This window comes from Neltuma alba, unplaced genomic scaffold (genome assembly GCF_004799145.2).
Source record: "Neltuma alba isolate B1F8T4 unplaced genomic scaffold, ASM479914v2 tig00010342_pilon, whole genome shotgun sequence".
Classification (NCBI taxonomy): Eukaryota; Viridiplantae; Streptophyta; class Magnoliopsida; order Fabales; family Fabaceae; genus Neltuma; species Neltuma alba.
Genome location: NW_021635252.1, coordinates 553,282 through 572,735, shown reverse-complemented (window position 1 = coordinate 572,735; position 19,454 = coordinate 553,282). Strand labels below are relative to the sequence as shown.

General features: G+C 32.6%; 1 protein-coding gene and 2 pseudogenes across 1 annotated transcript; 2 read left to right on the top strand and 1 right to left on the bottom strand.

Annotated features, from left to right (window-relative positions):
- Positions 1–2,394: 2,394 nt before the first annotated feature.
- Positions 2,395–8,320, top strand: LOC114755825 (uncharacterized; annotated as a pseudogene).
- Positions 8,321–10,716: 2,396 nt separating this feature from the next.
- Positions 10,717–16,494, top strand: LOC114755838 (uncharacterized; annotated as a pseudogene).
- A 442-nt stretch (positions 16,495–16,936) lies between these two features.
- LOC114755824 (universal stress protein PHOS32-like) lies at positions 16,937–18,179 on the bottom strand. The gene is made up of 4 exons (XM_028944701.1): positions 17,965–18,179; positions 17,750–17,859; positions 17,476–17,594; positions 16,937–17,210 (listed from the first exon to the last, which is right to left on the bottom strand). Exons 1-4 carry the CDS (start codon positions 18,137–18,139, stop codon positions 17,114–17,116), a joined length of 501 nt encoding a protein of 166 aa, XP_028800534.1. The 5' UTR covers positions 18,140–18,179; the 3' UTR covers positions 16,937–17,113.
- Positions 18,180–19,454: the final 1,275 nt, after the last annotated feature.

The window sequence follows — 19,454 nt, the reverse complement described above, 5'->3', positions numbered from 1 at the left end:
ATCGTCTAATTTCACTTGTTCACTTATACTTAGACAGTTATGTTTGTTTTGTTATATATATATATATATTTATTTATTTTTATTACATGATTGAATGGTTTGCTTGGCTTGGTGGTTATATTACTTTTGGTGAGTCAAAAGGTCATGGGTTCAAACCTTCCTTTGACCGACCACCTTGTTTTAAAAAAAAAAAAAATTCTGGCCACCGGAGCTACTGTAACGGCCACCGGAGGTCCAACCTTCGATAGCGGCCACCTGAGAGTCAGTAGCTCGACCTTCGGTGGTCGTTGCTGTAGCTCTGGTGCCTGGAGCAGTTACGTTAATTAATATTTGTTTTTTTAAAAAATAAAAAACAAGGGGTATTATTGTAATCTTACTCTTGGTTTTAATTTCAGTTTGATTCCTTAGTCTTGTAGTGATATTTCAGAATATTTTGGGGGTTGACTGATATAAATTCCCTTATGCGGTTCTTAAATGAAATTTTCCCTAATTAATAATTGACTTTCTTCCCACCGACGACTTTTGATCTGGTACAATAATTAAATTTTACTGTGGATGGGAGGACGAGAAGTAAAATTTATTTATTAGAAATTGATATATAACAACTGATTACCTGAAGCTAGCGTAGGAAAATGCTACAACATATATTAATATATAGTGATTATATCACATATTGCCACACCTAATAGTCATTGTGGACTCATAAACGAGAGCTTGAACATAAATCAACTCTCTTCTACACGCATCCTTGCTGCGGATAATTTCATGGCGAGATTGTGACGTCTTCAATTTTATTAATGTATATAAAGCAACAAATAACAAATTTTTATTAAACAATACATATATATAATGAAACTGTAAATTTTGGTTCTTTTGAAGAAGTGCTCAGCATTAACCAACGTAATTTAATAGAAAGAACTAATTTCTTATGACACAATAAAATAATGTTTGCATTTTGGTAAAAAATATTATCACATTTAATATTTAATAATGCTTTGAACAGAATTATTATTAATACGAAAGTACTCATATTTATGAGGAGGAAAAAATCTTTTTCTCAATAAAAAATATGCTGAAACTGTCGAATTAGTTTCTCTCGGGAGAAGGGCTCCGCATTATACGCAAAACGTACAAGGATTGCGCATGAATTTTGATGTCATCCCAACAAACAAACCCAGCTACACTCATTCACATGTTACGCCTAGTTGTTGTTGCACTTAAACAGAAGGAATTTTTTTTTTCCCTCTCTTGTCATGTATATAAGTTATTTTCAATATGTTTTATATAGATAAAAAATTCTTAAGCTTATTAATTTTTATTTAAATCAACAATTTTTATTTTTATTGTTATTTAATATACATTACACGTCATGTAAATAAAATCAATACAACAATAAAAGAAACTAAAATTATTATTATTAATATAAATTTTTTTCTCAATACCTTATAAATAGAAAAAAAAATCTTTTCTTTCAGTCATATAAATAGGAATAGAGGAGTATTTGCTTTTGTGGGGTAAAAAAAAAAAAAAAAAGACTACCTGTTGTACCAAAATAGACCATCCATAATTCCATATATCACAAAGAGAGATTTATTTAAGCACAAGCTAATACAAAAAAAAAAAAAAAAGCGCCATGCCTGAATTTTAATCAGTTTAAAAGAGACCTCAGTTTTTTTTTTTTTTAAATAAAAATGTGTGAATTATCTCCATACCACTAGGTTATAAACTTATAATTTAATCCTCCCCTTCGTCCTAAATGTACGAAATAGTCAGAAAAAATATATTTTTAAATATAAAGCTTCAATTAATTTATCTTTTAGATATCTAATTTTTAAACTGACATATAGGAATGCTTCATTGAGGTATTTGAGGGAGATGTCACGTTTATTAGAATTAAATAATTTATTTATCTTTATTATTGATCTACCCAAATTAATTTTTACATTAAATATATAATTCTGGTTAACATAACTGAACTGACATATATCAATTGAATGGAACAGAAATCTATATGTAGATGAGATTTCATGTAAGCAAAAGCCACTTAAAGTTGAGATTTTTCCAATTAGTTTTTTTTTTTTTAAATTTCAATTTAGGGGCAGTTGGAAACGGAAGGACAGCAAGTGGAAGTGGAAGAGTAAGCCATACCCAAACAAAGAAAAGAAAGGAGGCGGTGGTGTTTGTCTCAACGTTCATCCGTGAACCTCTGTCTCAAAAGTTTTTCTGTTTATCTCCATTCTCTTCCCTCCATTTTCCCCTACCTGCTTCCTCTTACTCATCCTTTCACGAGATTCTTTTTCCCCCCTCATTCTTCTCTGTCTTTTTCTCTCTCTATATATACCCCACCATACCCGACCTTCCTCCCTCACATGTCCTCCCTCCCTTCTCTCCTCTCCTCTGTTCTCCTCGGTTTCACCCACCTCCCAGCGTTTTCTCTTCTCCTTTCTTTCTAACCAAACAAGTTTTTTCTTTTCTCTTCTATCTCAATACCATTTGAGAAGCTGAGTTCTTATGCAGTAGCAGATGTATTCAACTGTCAAGAACGCTCACAGTCACAGGCCTGCTGCTTCTTCAGGTAATCCCTCTTCCTTTCATGTTCAAATCCTTATTTTATTTACCAAACAAACTGATAAAAGAGAGAGACGAGTCACTGGTCGTTTGTTTAATCTGATTGTTAATGTCAGGCCCATTTATGATTCCCATCACTTTTCTGCTGGATGCCATTGTTGTTGTGCTGGTTGTGAGTCCTTTTGCTGTCACTGGTCTCAAGGAATGTACCAACACTCCCACACAATCTCATACCTTGCGCGCCCAGTTATCAAAATCCAAAAACCAGACATGGAAGGCTGAGGTTATGTCTCACTATCACCTCACTCCGACAGATGACTCTGTCTGGGAAACTTTGCTGCCCAGAAAATTGTTGAAAGGAGGAAAAAATGAGCATGATTGGGCAATGATGTACAAACAGATTAAGAATCAAGGGTTGTTGAACTCGAACTCACCTCAAGGTATTCTCAAAGAAGTTTCACACTACATGATGTGAGATTGGATCAAAACTCGATCCATTATCGGGCACAGCTCACAATTTGGAGTATTTGTTACTGTTGGATGTTGACAATTTGCTATGGAGTTTTAGGAATACAGCTGGCTTGCCTACTCCTGGCACGCCTTACGGAGGTTGGGAAAGTCCTGAAATGGAGCTTAGGGGCCATTTTGTTGGTGAGTTGCTTTCATTCATTCATTATCTTAGATGTTTGTTTTCATTATTTCTATTTAGTTATTGTCTTTAATTGTACCATATTACTTATGTCCCCTCATAAATGCTTACTTTATTGGAGGTTAAAAGGTGAGACTGTGTGAAAACAGATCCGACATTAAATTCCATTAAGCAATGAGTGAAAATGTCATAACATAAAGTTACATGTTTTCTCATATTAATTAATTAGTTGTTTTTAACATTTTGAAGGCCATTACTTGAGTGCATCGGCTAGAATGTGGGCTAGCACACATAATGATGCTTTGAAGGGGAAAATGTCAGCCATCGTTGGTGGTCTTTCAGCTTGCCAACAGAAAATTGGAACAGGATATCTCTCAGCATTTCCATCTGAATTTTTTGATCGCTTTGAAGCAATTCAATATGTGTGGGCTCCCTATTACACCATTCACAAGGTACATTAATCCATAACTTTGTTCTTGAGTATGTAAGTATATAATAACTGTACCATCAAGTGAATATTGTGGGGCTTAATTTCCTTGATCGACTTTGATAGATCATGGCTGGGCTACTAGATCAACATATTGTAGCTGGAGACCCTCGTGCTTTGAAAATGGTGACGTGGATGGCTGAGTACTTTTACAACCGTGTGCAGAATGTGATCGCAAAATACACTATAAGTAGACACTACCAATCATTGAATGAAGAAACTGGAGGAATGAATGATGTCCTTTACAATTTATATAGCATAACGGTAGGTTAATTAGTATTGTTGCTTCATTAATTTGTTCAAATAATACTTGTCATTTCTATACTTGCTTCATTTACTAGTTATGAAGAAGTGATTTTTCAAAATACAAGATAAATATATGAGATGAGTCTTGTATCATAAAACACAAAAATACTTATTTTAGACTAATACAAAGAGCTATTTAATATAATTTTGAGTCGTTTCAAGTTGCTCATACGTTCAATTCTAAGTGCACATGTCTTGCAAACTTATGTAGGGAGATCAAAAGCATCTATGGCTGGCTCATCTTTTTGACAAGCCATGTTTTTTAGGGTTGCTTGCTGTAAAGGTAATGATTACATTCATTTATTATATTGTTTTTATCTGATTTTTAACTATATTTTTGGCCCTAAATCACTAATTTCCATTTCAGTACCTAAAAAGCCATTGCCTGGAAATTTCTTCCAAAAAGTTGCTGTCTTGCTCATTAATTAATTAATTATTTTATTTTTCTGGATGTTGAATGTTAACATCATTATGGTCTTTTTTATTTATTTCATCTTAAATTATTCGGGATCAGAACTGGAATTAAATGCTACGTACCAATCGGTTGCAATGTCAACTAAATTTCCGTGAAAAACAAGTTTCTCACTTAAATCAAATTTCACTTCAAATGAAAAGCAGATTGGGGTGTCCAAAGAAAGGGAAAAAAAGCAGATTGGATTGGGAGTAAAATGAGGGCAATCATTATTCCTCTTTCTTTCACCCCCCCCCCAAAAAAAAAAAGATTCATTTAAGTGAACATCATTAGCAATAACGAGCTCACATTTGTATGAAATGTTCATAATTGGATTTCAACTTTGGCAGTGGCATAATCATATTCTAGTTTAGATACATATTTAACTGGGTCTACAATATCTTATTTCCTCTGTTTATTCATTTTTAATTAACTCACACAAATTAATGCAGGTAGATAGTGTGTCCCAAAAAAATTCCAATATTTTCAAATATCCCCTTAATTAAATACAGTTAACTATTTTTAATGAGGACTGAACTAAATTAACAGGGTTCAAGTAATTTTTCAATTTTTCAGGGGCATTTTTGGAATTAAACCTCCAATCTTTTCAAATATACCCCTAAAATGCATAATAAATTGAAAAATAAAACCTTAAATATTAGCTGTCAGTCATCCTACTGATGATTTATTACCATATCTTTTCTATATAATGTTAGATATAATTATTTTCTTGCGCAAAGCCCAAGTTTTTAAAAAATCTTCATTTTTTCTATGCAGGCTGATGACATTTCGGTATTGCATGCTAATACACATATACCGATTGTTGTTGGATCTCAAATGCGGTATGAGGTTACTGGTGATCCGCTTTATAAGGTAACCTCTGCACATAGAGATATATATATATTATTTATAAAATTTAATTTGAATGCCTTCCTCATAATTATTTATGAGCAGACTTAAAGGTGACAAACATTCAAGACCGAATAACTTTATGCATTCTATTTTGCAAAGATTCAAGTTTCTAACTAGCTCGATTGTTCATGCTTTAATAATTTCTTTATGTTAGGAAATTGGAACATTCTTTATGGACATTATTAATTCTTCTCATAGCTATGTAACTGGAGGAACATCAGTTGCAGAGTTTTGGTAATATGACTTGATTAATTATTTTTTACTTCCATTTTATTTTTCCCATATGGACTTCAAATAAATGGTCCATTGACTAACAAGGGTTCTATTCCTTCTTGTTATAGCAATTACTCATTGATTAATTTCTGTTTTTTTTTTTTTTAAAGGAGTGATCCAAAGAGAATGGCAGATAATATTTTGAAAACAACAGAAACTGAAGAATCATGCACAACTTATAATATGTTGAGGTAAAGCCAGCCATCTATCCTTTTATTAGCTAGTTGTTTCTTTTTCCCGATCCTTAGTTTTGTGCCATAAATTGCTGCAAACTGTCTTCATTATATCAGCAATAAGACAAATTTACCGGACTTAATTTCTTAGGTTTCAAGACATCTATTTAGATGGACCAAGGAAGTAACATATGCAGATTATTATGAGCGTGCCTTAACAAATGGTGTGCTAAGTATTCAAAGAGGCACGGATCCTGGAGTGATGATTTATATGCTCCCTCTTGGCCCTGGGGTTTCAAAGGCTAAAACTGGACATAGTTGGGGAAATAAATTTGATTCTTTTTGGTGTTGTTATGGAACCGGTATACATATGCTTCCTACTTTTCTCCATCAAATAATTCAAATTATGTCAAACTATATTATATGCTTATATTCTCTACTCTCTTTTCTTTTTGTGTCATCTTTAGGAATTGAATCATTCTCAAAGTTGGGGGATTCTATTTATTTTGAACAAGAAGGGAACCCAACACTTTACATAATCCAATACATATCAAGTTCTTTTAATTGGAAGTCTGGGGGTTTCATGCTTAATCAAACTGTGGCTCCTACTACTTCATGGGATCCTTACATAAGAGTTACCTTCACATTTTCTCCTACTGAGGTATTTACTTACAGATTTTATGTTACGAAGATACTTGCTTTTGCATGAAACTTAGTTCATTAGAATTTCAACCTCTTCCTTTTTGTCCTTTAATGATGGAGATTGAACATTTCAAACGGTGATGCAGAGATTTATTTAGAACTGTTACATGATGGTGACTATTGCAGTAGAAGATGGGCTCTTTATGTGATGCCTAATAGACATCTGAACTTGAAACAATTCAATGCCTTGAATGATTATTTCTATCCTAAGAGAATTATCTAAATGATTATGGTTAATAGATTGAAATATTCACTTTGTTCAGGGAGCTGGCTCTTCCTCTACACTAAACTTCAGGATACCAACATGGACAGTTTCAGACAGCGCCAAGGCTGTACTGAATGATCAGACTTTATCTCTTCCATCTCCTGGTATTTAACTCGTTTCCTTTGAAAACTATGGATTTCACCTTATTTATGTAATAATCATTTGGTCTCGCCATTAGTTTTTAACACATTTTTATCCCTCTTATGTCCAACATCACATGTTATTCTGATGTTTTTTCTATCTTAGAGAAAGCAAAAGCGAAAAAGAATAGGATTCAATTTAAATTTGGGAACCAAAATGCAACTACCTTTTGTATTCTAAGAGGAAGTTCTTATCAGCATAGAACAGAGCAAACTCACTCCTTTTTTGCCCGTGTAGGAAATTTTTTGTCAATCACAAGAAAATGGGGTAGCAATGACAAGTTAACCCTTCAGATTCCGCTTACAATCAGAACAGAGGCTATTGTAGGTATGAAAAAATCCGTCATCTATGCTAGCCACTTCCACTGAACACAAGAAAAAGGAAAAATTAATCTCATAACTGATATTGTGTTTTGGATTGAATTCAATTTAGATGACAGATCAGAATATGCTAGTCTTCAAGCAATTCTTTATGTCCATATCTTCTTGTTGGCCATACCACTGGTGATTCGGACATTAAAGTTGGATCAGACTCATCTAATGCAAATTGGATTACTCCAATCCCAGCTACTTACAACAGTCAACTAGCAACTCTTTCCCAAGTTGTTTCAAACTCAACTTTGGCTTTAACAAACTCAAATCAATCTCTTATAATGCAAGAATTTCCTGAACCTGGCACAGAATCAGCCCCTTATGCTACCTTCAGACTTATTTCAAGTCAATCAAACTCCAAGTTTTCAACAGTGAGAGATGCCATTGATACATCATATGTTGGAACCCTATGATGCTGGAATCTTCCTGGAAAACTCTTAATGCACCAAGGAGCAGAAAAGGTCTTGTGATTGCAGATTCTTCCAATGGCGGGGTCTCAAGTGTTTTCAATGTGGTTGCAGGATTGGATGGGAAAAATGGAACCATTTCCTTAGAGTCCAAAAGCAATAAAGGTTGCTTTGTATCTAGTTCCGGTTCTGGTGCAAGCGTGAAGCTAATTTGCAGTTCTGGTTCTGATGTTAATTTCAACCAAGCTGCAAGCTTTATAGCAACACAGGAATAAGCCAATATAATCCTATCAGTTTTGTGGCTAAAGGGGCAAGGAGAAATTTTGTTTTGGAGCCATTATATTCCTTTAGAGATGAAACTTATAGTGTTTACTTTAACATTCAAGCTTGATATAGATTTCCTTTTCCATCCTCTTGAGAGCTACAGAAATGATTGGGAAGTGTATATGGTACATCATTGGAAAGTTCTCTTTTCATTCAAATGATGAGCGAGTGTACTGAACATGCATCTCAAATGGCATGAATGATGATGATGCAATGTACATGAAAAAATAAATGAATATATATATATAGGGAAAATTAATATTAGTCCCCATATTAGTTTTTATCAGCTTTTATACGGTCCTTGTTGTTTATGAATTTTAAAGACATCCCTATTCTTGGTATGTTTAGGGAAAATTAATATTAGTCCCCATATTAGTTTTTTGCCGATACTGCTCATTGCAGTGTAGGGAGGAGTATTTTTTTTTTTTGGGTATGTTTATATAAATAATCTTAGTTCCTATAGTTTATATCAACCATCATATTAGTCTTTTTGTTTAAGAATTTTAAATACTTCTAAATCTGCTAATATTTATGCAGTTCATCCTTGTACTATTTATTACCAACAAATCAATCTTCGGGTCATGTCAAGAAATTTTGGGACACTAGGCAAAAATTACTGGAGGCCTAGTGTATGGAGATTTATTTTCATATCATTTTCCTAACTTTTTAAGATGCAAAGTTTATCAAATTTAATAATAAGATTATCTAAGTTTTCGCTCTCAATAAATAATTAGCTAATTAATCTAATATTACCTCCAATCCTAAATATAAAAATTCATTTGACTTTTATTTTGGTCCTGAATATAAGACCCTAATTCACTTTGCCTTTCATATTTATTTCATTTTTCTCAAGGTAGTCCTTATAATAATATAGTTCTAGCCAATACACTTAATTAACAAGGATATTTTGTAAAAAAAACTTATTTATTACAAATAACTAACTAAACTAATTGTTTTAATCTACTCAAATTAATCAACTAGCTCTTACATTAACGATCGGAGGGAGTATGATCTTATAACATTGTTAATTTTAGAGAGATTTAAGTATTTTATTTTTAAAACTTTTTTTAACAATAGTAACCATTACACTGTCAATAATAATTTATAGGTAATGCAAATATCTAAAAAGAATTAAATTTTTATATAGTTGAATACCTGTAATGTTTTAACATTTTTTTGTTGATATTTATCTTAATGTCTTTATTTTTTTATGTTGATATTCATCTAAAGTTATGAAGTTTAGAATTTCAAATAAAAAAGAGTTAATACAAATTTGACATTATTTTAGTTTTGATTCCTAAAAATTAAAAAAGATTTTGGTCATTGAAATTTAACTTTACTTTGAATTTGATCTTTAAAATTTGATTTTATTTTGACCCACTTAAATATTTTTGGTGCCTAAAACAAGGTCTCAACGACCTAAATCAAAATCAGGTCAAATTTTAAGGATTAAAAATAATATTAACTCAATAAAAAATAGAACTAAATTCACATTCTCAAAACGTGTTAATACTATTTTGGCTCATTAACTTTGTTCCTATTTTGATTTTGGTCTCTCAAATTTTTTTCTATTTAAAATATTAGTTTCTATAATTTAATAAAAATTTGGATCATTTTGTCTTTTTGATGGACTAAAACCTATTGTTTGAAACTCGAGAGACTAAAACTAAATTTATGCAAATTTGAGAGACAGATATTATATTAAACCTTCTGAAAATTTCATGAGTAAATATATTAATTCGAGATCTACGCATTCTTTTTATACCACACACACCAGAATAAATAATATAAAAAATCACTTTTTACATACATACATATATGTGTGGCCCATATTTACGGGCGGTTTTATTGGGTAATTGTCTCCGTTGCCTAAAACGTTGTAGCCTTGATCCATCCTCCGCATGCCTATGCGAGTTGGCAATATTAAAAAAGTACTCATGTCCAAAATAATACGTATCAAATGAATAAGCTAATCTTTCCCAAATTATTGTTTTAGCGTGGAATCTGAATATAGACGGCTAACTGGGGAATATAGTCGTTCAGTGAGCAAAAATAAAGTCGTGTGTGTATAAAAGAGCTATCCTTTGGGTTAAAAACCACAAAAAAAAAAAAACGGAAAAAAGAGCTCTCCCTGTTTAGATTGTCTTGACAATGTTATAATTTTTTACAGGAATATGCTTAGATTTATCCATGCAAATAAATCGTTTATATTATTTAATTATCACAATATTTTACTCCTCAAACTTCTTGTCCAGTCATATTATAGAGGACTTCTAATGTTCTCCACCCTTCCCATATTTCCCCTCTCATTTTTTTTTATTTTACCTTTTCTTTTAATTGTTTGGGCTTAGTGTTTTTAGTCTCAACATTCTCATGCATTGCCATTACCTTCAATATAATCTTCCTTGTCTTTTGGCCTAGGCTCCCAATCACATACCTGATCAGCCTTGCGTCTACACACACACACATTAATGGAGTTTTTCTTTCTGAATTTACGCCCATTAATAGACTCTCGTATCATAATCATGTTAACTTTTGTGTAAGCTTGATTTTGGGATATAGATAAGGCTAACATTAGGTTAAGACACAACAAGTAAATACCTAAATTTTGATATATCTCATTGTTGAAAAGTGCTTCTTTAATTCGGTTGGGGACAAGTCACAATGCCAAAAAAAAAGGAGAAGCAATGGCATTTGTATCATGTTCATAAGTCCATTACCTGGACCTTTCTATTTTGTTTAAAATTTATCCTTTTTCTGTTTAGCTTCATTCTCCTCCCTCCATTTTTTTCTCTTTATCCTTTTTTACTATGTATATACCCCGTTCTCACTTGCATCTTTTATCACTTCTCTTCCCATTCTCCTCTCCCCTGTTCTCTTCCATCTCAAGTGCATTTTCATTCTTTTTCTTTCTCTTCTCTTTCTAAAAAAAAAATTATTTGTCATTGGTATTGGGAATTTGAATTTTAATGCAGGATCAGATGTATCTATTTTGTTCAGACTTTCAGCAGGCCTGCAACTTCTTTAGGTTATTTCTCTTACTTTCTTATTCATTAATTTCTTCAAAATTCTCATTTCAATAGCCTTATCTATTTATTTAGATTAGTCATACGAATGTTCACTTCTCAAACAGAAAATAACAAGAATAAGTCACTGATCATTGATCATATTTGAATTCTTTTTAGGCCCCTTTGTTCTTCCTATCACTTTCCTCTATGCGATCATTGTGCTGGTGTTGTGTCCTTTTGCTGTCTCTAGTCTTAAAGAATGCACCAACACTATTACCCAATCTCATACCATGCGTGCCCAATTATTAACATCTAAAAACCAGACATGGAAGGCAGAGGTTATGTCACATTATCATCTTACTCCAACAGATGACTCTGTCTGGCAAACTTTGCTACCTAGAAAGTTATTGATTGAAGAAAAAGATGAGCATGATTGGGCAATGATGTATAGACAAATTAAGAATAAGGGTCAATGGACGCACCTCAAGGTCTTCTTAAAGAGGTGTCACTACATGATGTGAGATTGCTTCCGGGATCAATCCATGCTCGAGCACAGCTCACAAATTTGGAGTATCTTTTACTATTAGATGTTGATAGCATGTTGTGGAACTTCAGAAAAACAGCTGGTTTGCCCACTCTTGGAAATCCTTATGGAGGTTGGGAAAGCCCCGAATTGGAGCTTCGAGGCCATTTTGTTGGTGAGTTTCTTTCATTCATCATCTTAACTCATTTCACTACATCTAAATCTAGTCTTAACCATTTAGTGTTACTCATATCTCTTCATGAATCCTTTTTTTTAAGGTTGAGGTGTGAGTTACATTCATAACTATTAGGTTGAAGAAGAGATATAAATAAGTGAAAAACCTCATTACATAATGTTTTAAGGTTTTACATTCCAATGTAATGTTCAGTTATACATTTTTGCGTCAATGCCATTTTTGGTCCCTAAAATTTGATTTTATTTTGATTTTAGTCTCAAAAATTTATAACCAATGACTTTGGTCCTTAAAATCTTATTTTAGGAACCAAAAATACTATTCCAGGGATTAAAAGTCTTTAAACAGACTAAAATGTGGTTATATTGTTAGGACCAAAACCAATAATTTCAAATTTTAGGGATTAAAACTAAAATAAAGTCAAACTTCAAGAACAAAAAATGATGCTAGCTCTAAATTTTTTATCAAAATCTAATGAAGTAGAGTAGCTAGGAGGATCTATCACAGACTGATTTTGTTTGCAATTTATTTTTCAATAATAGTATATAATTGCTTGATCTTTCACATTTTGCAGGGCACTACTTGAGTGCATCGGCTCGAATGTGGGCTAGCACACATAATGATACTCTGAAAGAGAAAATGTCAGCTCTTGTTATTGGTCTTTCAGCTTGTCAGCAAAAATTTGGTACAGGATATCTTTCCGCATTTCCATCTGAATTCTTTGATCGTTTTGAAGAACTTCAGTATGTGTGGGCTCCCTATTACACTATTCACAAGGTACGTTAATAGTGAACTTGTTTATGATTATACAATTATATACTAGTGGGGGGATATTTTGTGGGATTGAATCAATTAGTCAATTTTGACAGATTATGGCTGGCTTGTTAGACCAACACACTATAGCTGGAGACCCTCAAGCTCTAAAAATGCTAATATGGATGGTTGAGTACTTTTACAACCGTGTGCTGAATGTAATCACAAAGTACACTATAAACAGACATTATCAATCATTGAACGAGGAAGTTGGAGGAATGAATGATATCCTTTACAATTTATATAGCATAACGGTAGGATAATTTCTTTTCTAGTAACGATATTAATTTCTTATACAATGGTTTTCACACACACACACACACTTTGTTGATATAACTTATTGAGTCATCTTGGGTAATCATTGAATGAGGAAGTTAGAGGAATGAATGATATTCTTTACAATTTATATAGCATAACAGTGGGATAATTGCTTTTCTGGTAACTATATTAATTTTCTTATACAATGGTTTTCACACACACACACACACACTTTTTGATATAACTTATTAAGTCATCTTGGGTCTGGCCATGCCCTAAGTTGATTTTTCTAGCCTATGGCATTTTGTAATTCTTTCACCAAGCATCATGCCTAGGTGAAACTTGATAGAGTTGGACTTAAGAAAAACCCTAGATATAAATATAAGTTCGATAAGACAAAAGTTCATAATTATAACTCAACACCCAATACTTGCTCTTACATTCAAATATGAAATTGTATCTATCTTGTTAACCTATGCAGAGAGATCCAAAGCATCTATTGTTGGCTCACCTTTTTGATAAGCCATGCTTTTTAGGACTGCTTGCTGTCCAGGTAATAATTTTTTTTATTATTAATATATTATATATTTTATGTTAATTTAAACTATATTAATGAACCTACATTATTGTAACTTACAAAATTGTAAAGCCATTACAAGACCTAAACACCCAATTCCCTATTTACTTTTCTTACAAAGCCCAAGAGTTTTAAATTTTCAATTTTTCCCCATGTAGGCTGATGACATTGCAAACTTGCATGCTAATACACATATACCAATTGTTGTTGGATCTCAAATGCGATATGAAGTCACCGGTGATCCACTTTATAAGGTAAATTTCTACTTGTTTATATATTATATCATGTTTATTTACTATTTGTTACCCTTAATTTAGATATTTTTATTTATATTATTTATAGAGTTTCATTTTTATGTTTTCTTCTCAATTATGTAATATGATTATTTTCAGTAATGCCTTGTGAAATATGTGAAGATAATAAACATTCAAAACTCAATACTTAGTTTCTAACTAGCTCCATTGATTTTTTTGCTTTTTCATAGGAAATTGGAACATTCTTCATGGACCTCATTAACTCGTCTCACAGTTATGCAACTGGAGGGACTTCAGTTTCAGAGTGGTGGTAATGTGGCCTAATAATTAATTAATTTTCATTTTTCCCATATGAAACTCAAATGATTCTTTAGTAGCAATTGTTGTGTTCCTTCTTTTATAGCAGTTAGTTGCTGATGTCTTCTTTGTGTAGGAATGATCCAAAAAGAATAGCAGATAACATCCTGAAAACAGTAGAAACTGAAGAATCATGCTCAACTTATAACATGTTGAAGGTATTATTAATCATCTATCATTTTCATTGTTTTTGATGGAATACTTATAAGGAAGAAAGTATATTTAGGGAAAAATTTTAAAGCTCATATTATAAGTTGTTGTATAGTAATTTTATTGTATCAACAATGAAAAATTAACAGAGTTAGTGATTTCTTAGGTTTCAAGGTACTTATTTAGATGGACCAAGGAAGTAACATATGCAGATTATTATGAACGCGCCTTAACAAATGGTGTGCTAAGTATTCAAAGAGGCACAGATCCTGGAGTGATGATTTATATGCTCCCTCTTGGCCCTGGGGTTTCAAAGGCTAAAACTGAACATAGTTGGGGAACAAAATTGACTCTTTTTGGTGTTGTTATGGAACTGGTAATTCAAATGTTGTGCTTATGTAATCTCTTACATTGTATGGATCATAATATATCCTTTGATAACTCAAACTTCCATGCTCTTATGATATCCACTTTTTTTTTTGGTATTCTTTAGGTATTGAATCATTTTCAAAGTTAGGGGATTCAATTTATTTTGAACAAGAAGGAAACCCAACTCTTTACATAATCCAATACATATCAAGCTCTTTCAATTGGAAGTCTGGGGGTCTCATGCTTAATCAGACTGTGGCTCCTACTACTTCATGGGATCCTTACTTAAGAGTCACTATCACATTCTCTCCTGCAATGGTACTTACAACATTACCTAATATTCATCTTTAACTATTTTAGACTGAGCATCATCATGATGCCTAATTTGGTTGAAGTTTGGCTTGTTTTGTTCTCATCCACTTTTCACTAGGTAGTTCTATCATTTTTAAGGGGGGAAAATAGGAAAAGTGCTACAATTTTAATATCTAAAACTCAAAATATACACTTTTGCAGGGAATTGGATCTTCCTCTACGTTGAATTTAAGAATACCAACATGGACACATTTAGACAATGCCAAAGCTTTATTAAATGATCAGACTTTATCTCTACCTTCTCCTGGTATTTTACTCTTTCCAACTTCAACTAATGCATTGGCAAGGCTAAGATTTGAAAGTAAATTTTATTTTGTGGACATATAGGAAACTTTTTGTCAATCACAAGAAAATGGAGTGCTAATGACAAGCTAACCCTTCAATTTCCTCTTACTATTAGAACAGAAGCTATAAAAGGTAGAAATCTATTTGTACTTTTCACTTTCGTTTCATACAAAGAGGAAAAAAAAGTTCTTATTATTGATATTGTATTTTGAATTGTATTCGATTGATCAGATGACAGACCAGAATATGCTTCTGTTCAAGCAATCCTTTATGGTCCTTATCTTCTTGTTGGCCATACCTCTGGTGATTGGGATATTAAAATTGGGTCAAATACATCTATTGCTAACTGGATTACTCCAATCCTTACGAGTTACAATAGTCAACTGGCAACTTTTTCCCAAGTCATTTCAAGCTCAACTTTTGCTCTAACAAACTCAAATCAATCTCTCATAATGCAAAATTTACCTGGACCTGGCAACGAATCAACCCCTCACGTGACGTTCAGACTTATTCCAAGTGAACTAATCTCACAATTTTCAACAGTGAGAGATGCTATTGGTAAATCAATAATGTTGGAGCCATATGATCTCCCTGGAAAGCTCTTGATGCACCAAGGAGTAGAAAATAGTCTTGTGATTACAGATTCTTCTAATGGTGGGGTCTCAAGTGTTTTCAATATGGTAGCAGGATTAGACGGACAAAATGAAACTATATCCTTAGAAGCCAAAAGCAATAAAGGTTGTTTCATGTGCAGTACTGATTCTGGTGCAAGCGTCAAGCTAAGATGCAAGTCTGGTTCAGATGTTAACTTCAATCGAGCCGCAAGCTTTATACTTACAGAAGGATTAAGCCAGTATGATCCCATCAGTTTTGTGGCTAAAGGGGAAAAGAGGAATTTTGTCTTGGAGCCGTTATACTCCTTCAGAGATGAAACTTATACAGTTTATTTTAACATTCAAAATTGATATAGGTTTTATTTTTCCTCCTCTCAAGAGATAGGGAGATGATTAGAAATTGGATATGGTTATATTCCATGAAGAGGGGGATTGAAATATCTCAAATGATATGAATTATGATGATACAATGTAAAGAATAATTAAATGAATTAATGAATATATGGGGAAAATTGATCTAATAATCCCTATAATTTGTATCATATTTAATTTGTTCTGAAAGTTAGAATTTTTGAAGACATCTTTGTATTGTTCATCCTCTATAGGCTTGTGGATTAATATTAAGAAAAAAATTGCCAAAGTTACCTCTGGTTTTCTAATACCAAAACAGGGTTTTGATTAATCAATGATTTTGATCACTTTTCCTACTAGTTTTAATGATATATATATATATATATATATATATATATATATATATAAGAGACATGGAACCCATTCTCTTATGTCTCCTCTAACTTGGAGGAGAAGGAACTGAACAAGTTGGGTTCAGTGTAAATAACTCTGAGGACAAGTGCTCCTCCATTTAATTTCTAATCATCCAGTGACTGAAAGAAGAAATAGATTCAACCTGAAATCCCTAAGATGACTCATCATATTGAAATTAGGTATGGTTTTTAGTTTTCAATCTCTCTTTCAGTAGAAGTTGTATATTTATTGTTGTAAAGCGTATATATGTAATCAAATCTATAACAAATTATAGTACCCACAGATTATGAATGTTGAAATTTATTCATCAGATTGAAGGATTCAAATTGGCCCTAAGCTGTGTTGGTCTTAGTTAGAGTGGAAGCAATATAACATGTAAAAACAGCGACAATCTGGCATTATAAATATATAAATAAGAAATATTTACACGCTAAGACTCACACCATTTATACATACATATATATAAAGAAAGGAAACATTATTTAACAAACACTATTAGTCACAACGAGAGTGGCAAAAATTAGAATGATATTCTAAATAGAAGTTTCAACGGCTACACTTGGCAGATGGGCTTCCCTTGATGACTGTAACGGGGCAAGAAGCATTTCTCACCACATGATTGCTTACACTCCCTAGCAACACCCTATCATCATCATCATCAATAATTTCAATCTTTGGTATGAAAACTATTTAACTAATTTGAATAGATTATTAAGTCAAATAAATTAGTTAATTATAACAAATGTGATAAGTTATTAGTTTTGAAAAAAATGATAAATATAAAAAACAAAATAAATTGAGATTTTATATTTAAAACTAAATCCAATGATTCAACTAATTCTTATAATAAAGAGTGGAGGTAGGTAGTACTATAATTTAAAATATAAAGAGAGAAGAAAGTGTGTTGCCTTTTGATGGGACCAAAACCCCTACTTCCAACGACCAAAGAGTCAAGTTGTAGCTGATTAACAGCTTTGCACAGCTTCTCTTTTGGATCCCCCCAATATACCTTTGCCTCTACCTTTGCCTGTTACACATATTCACAAGCACACACCAATACCGCTTCTTCATAATTCATAAACTATTAAATAACCTTTCAATTCATACGAGAGAAATAAAATTGCCGAATAACACAGCAAGCAATAATAAGCAAACAAACAAAATCTACACACAGATATATACCCCTCTGGTTTTTGAGCCAGTGTCAAGGATAGCCATCACTTCCGGGTCCCTAGGAATCCCATATTGCTTCACCAAGTTGGTCTCTCTCAGTTCCTCCAAAGGCACCAAAGCTGCAAGACCCATGCATACATACATACATACTTGTATATTTATATATCAAAAAACCTGAACTGAAGTTATATATAAGCATGAATGGACAAGAGAGACGTATATACGTGAACCAGTGTCGTGGAAAAGGTCTTTCCTAGTGTGATCAGAGTGGGAAGGCTGAACGTTGATGAGGATGAGGCGATCCCCTTTGTCGGTGAGATTATGGAGAGCCCATTTGAGGGCTGATTTGCTGGTCGGAGAGAAGTCCACAGCTACACCAACGGTACGTGTCTTTGCCATCGATGCTGATCTTAACAAGTTCCCAGGTCTTGTGTTTCTTTTATAATGGTATTTATTTGCTTTTATGTTTATTCTGTATTGAGTTGTTTGGCGACTTTGCGGCTGGTTTCGAAATCCTCTGGGTCGGAGAATATTTTGGTGCTATGCAGTTGAAAAGATGGATAAAGAATAGTGGAAAAAAAGAGAATTTTTGTGGAATATGATGAGCTGTGTATAGTCAATTTTATTCCTTAAAGATAAGAGTGAGTGCATGTTTGGAACGGTGTCAAAGAACTTGTCGCTTAATCGGCTCCCTTGTGGGGGAGGGGGTTTTAAATTCTCTCTCCCCCTCTCTATATATACATGTGTGTGTGTGTATACAAGACATTTTTTTCTCAATTTCAGTTTGCAAAAATTCACTGATATAAAAGTCATTTTTACCGCTGTTAATATGAACAAGCTCTTAACTGTTAAACATGGTGGGAACAGGAAACAGGGAACTTTGAGCAGACAACTGCGAACTATTCGGCTGATGCGATACAGCTAAACAACAACTTTCTAACGTAGAAATCCACAGATAATAAACTAGCTAATGCCTATACCTGTCAAGAGATGCTCATGATCAAAGAGGATTCTAGTTTTGTACCCAAGAAAAAATACGTCATATAAAATAATAACTACTTGCTACGCACAAAGATACCAATGATTAAAAAAATTAATATCTGTCAAAATGCTGAGAATACGATGTAGACCCTCATATAAATTGAGTTTTTTAATATATGATGGTTAAAAATTGATTTCATAATTAACTAGTTGTTTAAATTATATTTATAAGAGTCCTACTTGTAAAACTTGTGTGAAAGTTCTTACTGATCGCGTTAATCTAAGTTGAATGTCTTGCCAATCACGTTAACAGAAGTTGAGATTATACTGCAAAATTATGATTCAATTTTGAGGTAGATTAAGAATATTATTAATTAGATTATAAAATGCTTTATAAGGTAGTGTTTAAGACCAAAACTAACTGAAAAACTCAGGTGAGCATAATTTCTTTTTGCAGTTCTTTTTCATGAACTATATATTATTCTCCCTCTGTTCATATTTATAAGAAACAATTTACTAGCTACTCATTATAAGTACGTTCATGGAAGTCAAGAACACTTCAAAAATTAAAAGAAAGAATTTTTCTCCCATACTTATTTCGTACAATGTAAATTATAATTGAAAAGTTACTTTTAAACACTCCAATTACCATCCTAAATAAGTCCTTAATCAATTGAACTAACGTATGTTTTTCCGTACCATGAGTTATGTTATAATACCTCCGGTCCTAATT

Excerpts from the sequence above, each read along its gene's own strand:
- LOC114755824 (XM_028944701.1), bottom strand. The coding sequence starts at position 18,139 with ATGGCAAAGACACGTACCGTTGGTGTAGCTGTGGACTTCTCTCCGACC. Across the intron at positions 17,595-17,749 it reads CTGGCTCAAAAACCAGAGGG|GCAAAGGTAGAGGCAAAGGT; the intron begins GTATATATCTGT and ends TATGTGTAACAG. Across the intron at positions 17,211-17,475 it reads GGTTTTGGTCCCATCAAAAG|GGTGTTGCTAGGGAGTGTAA; the intron begins GCAACACACTTT and ends TGATGATGATAG.